Source organism: Larimichthys crocea, chromosome XIV (genome assembly GCF_000972845.2).
Source record: "Larimichthys crocea isolate SSNF chromosome XIV, L_crocea_2.0, whole genome shotgun sequence".
Lineage (NCBI taxonomy): Eukaryota > Metazoa > Chordata > Actinopteri > Sciaenidae > Larimichthys > Larimichthys crocea.
Genome location: NC_040024.1, coordinates 9274978 through 9279820, shown reverse-complemented (window position 1 = coordinate 9279820; position 4843 = coordinate 9274978). Strand labels below are relative to the sequence as shown.

The 4843-nt window shown below is 40.5% G+C and overlaps 1 protein-coding gene across 2 annotated transcripts in view; it reads left to right on the top strand.

Moving 5' to 3' along the window:
* The first annotated feature begins 1518 nt into the window (after positions 1–1518).
* The window catches only part of clcn5b (chloride channel, voltage-sensitive 5b), a 30762-nt gene continuing 27437 nt past the window's right edge, over positions 1519–4843 (top strand). The window contains exons 1-2 of one of the 2 annotated variants that reach the window (XM_019265686.2): positions 1519–1863; positions 2365–2514. In XM_019265686.2, coding sequence (XP_019121231.1) covers positions 2376–2514 — 139 coding nt within the window. In that variant the 5' untranslated portion in view covers positions 1519–1863; positions 2365–2375. Of the gene's footprint in view, positions 1864–1957; positions 2292–2364; positions 2515–4843 lie in introns of those variants that run through there. The other variant, XM_010747917.3, reaches the window with a different exon arrangement.

Genomic DNA, 4843 nt, shown 5'->3' with positions numbered 1-4843 from the left:
GAACTTGATAATTATCCGACCTGAACCTCTATCTATTTAAAAAAAATCACAAATATTGTAATCTGAAAAGTAACTAAGTAACTAAAGCTCTCACAGAGTAAACAGAACAATATTCCCTTCTGTACAGTACAATTTGTACATGAGTAAATGTACTTATATACATAGATGACCACAAGGTGTCTCCCTTTAACTGTTTATAATCCCATTTAAATCCTCCGTCCTGCTCGGTAATAACTCATATGAATTCAGACTTTCTGCAGTCTGAAGAAAAATAAATAATGCAAATAACACACACACACACACACACACACACACACACAAAATAAAGTAATTATAATTTTATTGTGTTGGTACTTAAATAAAGTTTAATCTAATCTAAATTTATCAGTTTAATTCAATTTAACTCACATAACAGTTACATTAAAAAATGTCTTGTGTTCCAAATTTTGGCTTATTCCAACTCTCCACTTTGTTTTCCTTAAATAACAAAATATTTATTTATTTTTTATATATATTTTAATAATCCTCACATTGTTGTGTATAGATATATATATATATAAATATATAATAATAATATATATATATATATATATATATAAATAATAAATGGTAATATAAATCAAATTTACAGTTAAATAATGTGCAACAACTGCAAAAAAAATACATTTAAAAAATATATTACATATATATATATATTAATATAATATACACAACAATACATATAGATATATTATACACAGCATACAGTATACCACAAATATAATACATATATATATATATAACACACACAGAGAATAATATATATAAATAATATATATACATATATATATAGTATATAATACAGACATATATATAGATACACATACATATACAGATATATAACCAGTATATAGATATATATATAGTACACACAATATATATATATACATACATATCATACACACACACATATATATATATAGATACATACAGATATATAGATACACATAGATACAAACAATACACACACACACACAATATATATATAATTAGATATATATATATATAAGATAATATATATATAGATATATATATATATATATATATAATATATATATTGTTTAACATGCAATGACTCAGCATTTTTTACTACCGATGCTGAGCTATTGAATATCGATGACCGACTCATCGAACTGCTCCACTGACCCAGTTGGAGAAGCGTCGATGGCCGGAGCTCGTGACTCGATTGGTTTCCCCTGGCGACGCTCGTGCGTAAAGGCAGCAGTTCGATAGGGCGGTGAAACCGGAAGTGGGAGCGATTTGACCTTCAAATTAAAACAACGTAATTTGACACTGTCAACAGAAAAAAAAATAAGGCGATATAACGTGATTTACATTACAAGTGTGCATGTTATAGAATGTAAAAATGATAAAATATGTTTAAGCGTTGATGATAAAATAGTAAAATGTGTTTTTTTAAGAGTTTGTGCGATAGCTTCAACCGGAAGTTGTTGTATTTCAGCTAGATTTACGCTAACTTGTCGCTTTTTTTTAGTTTTAAGTGTCAGAAACAACAAACACAGCGATTTTTTTTTTTTATTAGATTTTATTATTTTACACACCCAATCAACACAACAGTGCACGGTGGGTGTGTTTGAGCACCGTTAAAACCGTTAAAACGGGCCCGTTTTTAAACGGGACGAGGGAGGGATGACGCAGGATTTTCCGAGCTGCTGCGGAGCTTTAAGTTTAACACCGGCTTACTGTTGACACAAGCAGCCGACGGCGAGACGACGGAGACGGGGAGTCACAAGACGACGACGACTTCTTCTTCTTCCCGGAGCTTCTTTTATTTATTTTTCATCCACACACACACACACACAGGTAAAAGTTCAACACCTACCTTTACTCGGTAAAAATAAAGCGCGGGGCGCGGTGACATGCAGAAAAAAAAAAAAAAAACAGCCCAACGGTTTTTATTTTTAAATATTCTGTCAGTTAGAGACGCTCGCGCGTGCGTCACGTAACGACTGAACGCGCGCGCTGAGGCTAAATAGAATGTGCTCGCGCTCCGGCGGTTGGTCGTCGCTGCTGGTTTCAGCCTCTGAACATAGAGTCATATGGAGAGTCAGAGGAGCGGAAATGATTGCGAAAACTTCCCCGTAACAGGAGATGCGCTGTCATTACCGGATGAACCGGAGCTCCGGCGACACTTCATGAAATAGCAGTCCGTGTCTTAGCTCTTTCTTTCGGGGCGAGAATGTCTCACTTTCTGCTGCGCTTGTATCGGAAGTATGCGGGCGGTGACAGAGGTAAAGCCCCGACTTTGGTGCTCAGACTGCGGGTTGATTTCGTGTCTTCACGGACTCTCTTCTCTTTTTAAAGCATTTCAGAGGATGGAAACCCCCGGGTACCGCACCGGGAGCTTCGACGGCCTTCATCACCCGAGTGATGATGATGATGACGACCTGGTGGACATCGCAGGAGCCACCCTGGACTTCTCCAGCACGGACGACGTCCCACCTCTGAGCTCAGGTAAGTCCACGCTGTGCTGTTTACATCAAAAACAACCATGTGGGAACCTTAATATAACGTTTAAACAACTGTAGAAGTCAGAAAACTTCATGAGTTAAGCTGTCCGAAAGTTAGAAAGAGATCATGGACCCTCTAAAGATGTCAAGTCTGACAGTGTCCTCAGCTCAAGTAAGGCAAGATCCACTTACAGCTGCAGGGACGGCATCAAAAAGAGCTTCTAAAAGTCTTAATATAAAGTTTAAACTATGACTAGAAGTGTCTACAAGCTTCTAGAAGTCAGGAACGTTCATGAATGAAGCTGTCTGAAGGTTCAGTCTTCATCGAACGCCTCTCTAAAGACGTCGTTTTTACTCCAATGCACGGCCGACGTCCCTCCTCTTAGGATAAACGGCATAAAAAGCGTCTCAGACGTTGTAGAAATCTTTAATGTAGCGTTTAAACAACTCATGCAGATGTGTTGGGAGGACTTTAGGAGTGTCCGCAAGCTCCTGGAAGTCAAGAACGTTCATGAATGAAGGTGTCTGAAGGTTCAATCTTCATCGAACGCCTCTCTAAAGACGTCGTTTTTACCCCAATGCACGGCCGACGTCCCTCCTCTCAGGATAAACGGCATAAAAAGCACCTCAGACGTTGTAGAAATCTTTAATGTAGCGTTTAAACAACTCATGCAGATGTGTTGGGAGGACTTTAGGAGTGTCTGCAAGCTCTGAGTCAAGAACGTTCATGAATGAAGGTGTCTGAAGGTTAAATCAGAGGAGATCTCACCTCATCTTCATCGAACGCCCTCTAAAGACCCTCACCTCGTGCTGTCGTTTTTATTCAGGGTTGCATTACAGGGATTTGCTTTATGTCGTAAAAGCGCTCCGTGTCGTCTCGTCTTGAATTCAGAGAAACTTCCTTTTTTGAAGTCTGTACGTGTTCTGTTTTGAGCTGAAGGAAACCTCTCTTTCCTTCCTCGTAAGTCTTTGCGGCCTCCTACAGTCAACAATAAAAAGCTGCGAGGGGGCCCGAGCTTGTTGTTGTTGTCCTCTAACACGAAAAAGCTGCTCGCTAACCTCAGCTTTATATGGGTAATCACAGGGTACGCTGTGTGTGTGTGTGTGTCATGTGATCTCAGTCATACGGCTGAGTAATGAGTACATGCTCGCACTGTATCAACTCGCTGTGTTTTTTTTTTTTTTAAAGCTTAAACAACAATTAAAGTGACTTATGGTGTTGGCGGTGTTTGTGGGAGACGATTGGACACTGTGCCCGGTTACTGATGACGTCACCTTTAACGTCGAACTCCTCAGATTTATCTCGCCTTAAACCAATGACTGCTGCTTAGTCGCTTACGTCGCTGCGACGATGTAGCTTGAGAAAAGAGGTTTGCAGCCTTTTTCTCAGGCCCTCCTGCAGATGTTTTACAGTCAGTCTGTGCTGTGGGGAAGTTTTTAAAGACGTCCTCAGCAGAGGAGCACATTCTTCCAAAAGTTAAGTCTTGTCACGTTGTGTTGTTAGGGTCTTCCTTCCCTTCTCCAAAACACAAAGATACCCAGAGTGCAGCCTGTTCCCCTTGTTGATCCCGAGAGACTAAACAGTTTTCATTACATGACTTTATATTTAGTCTTACAGCTCCAAAGCGACTTACAATGAAGATACAGTGTGACAAGGACGAGCAATAAGTACAGTGACAGCTGTAGAGCTGTTGGAGAGAGGTCTTTGAAGAGCTGAGGTCTTCAGGAGGTTTGTGAAGGTAGAGAGGAGCTCGATGAAGACCAGAGGTGTCCGCCACGTTCTGGATCATCTGAAAGAGCTTCACTGAGACAGGCTTGGGGGGTTACAGTAACGAGTCGTGAGATGCCACAGCCTGTTTCAGGCACTGGGTAGCATGATTTTCTGAGCGGGTACGACAAGCAACTGAGGCAACGCGATCGTTAATCATGACTTCTAGGCTTCTACAGGAGATAGGGAGTCAGTTTTTTATGTTGAAGTCTTGGCGTGTAGTAGGTTTGGCTGGAGGCGCAGCAGCACTTGACCTCAAGTCAAATTAAATACGGCTGTGCTGTGCCTGAACCAGTTCTTTCAGTTAAACTGCGGAAAGTCGAAGAAGGTTTCTGGCAGAACTTCAACTGCGTCGAGTGTTGTAAAGTCTGAAGCGTCACGACCGGGCAACGTGAAACGCATCACGTTGTACTTCGATGCAGTAGGTCTCGTCCCTCAGCAGACGCCGACATAAGTTGCTTTTGTCGGGTTTTTGGACACAAACCTCATGGAGACGTGCCGAGAGATGAAAACATCAGGATAGTCCCGATAAGGACTTTCATCTTCTCATCCTCGTACAGACTCA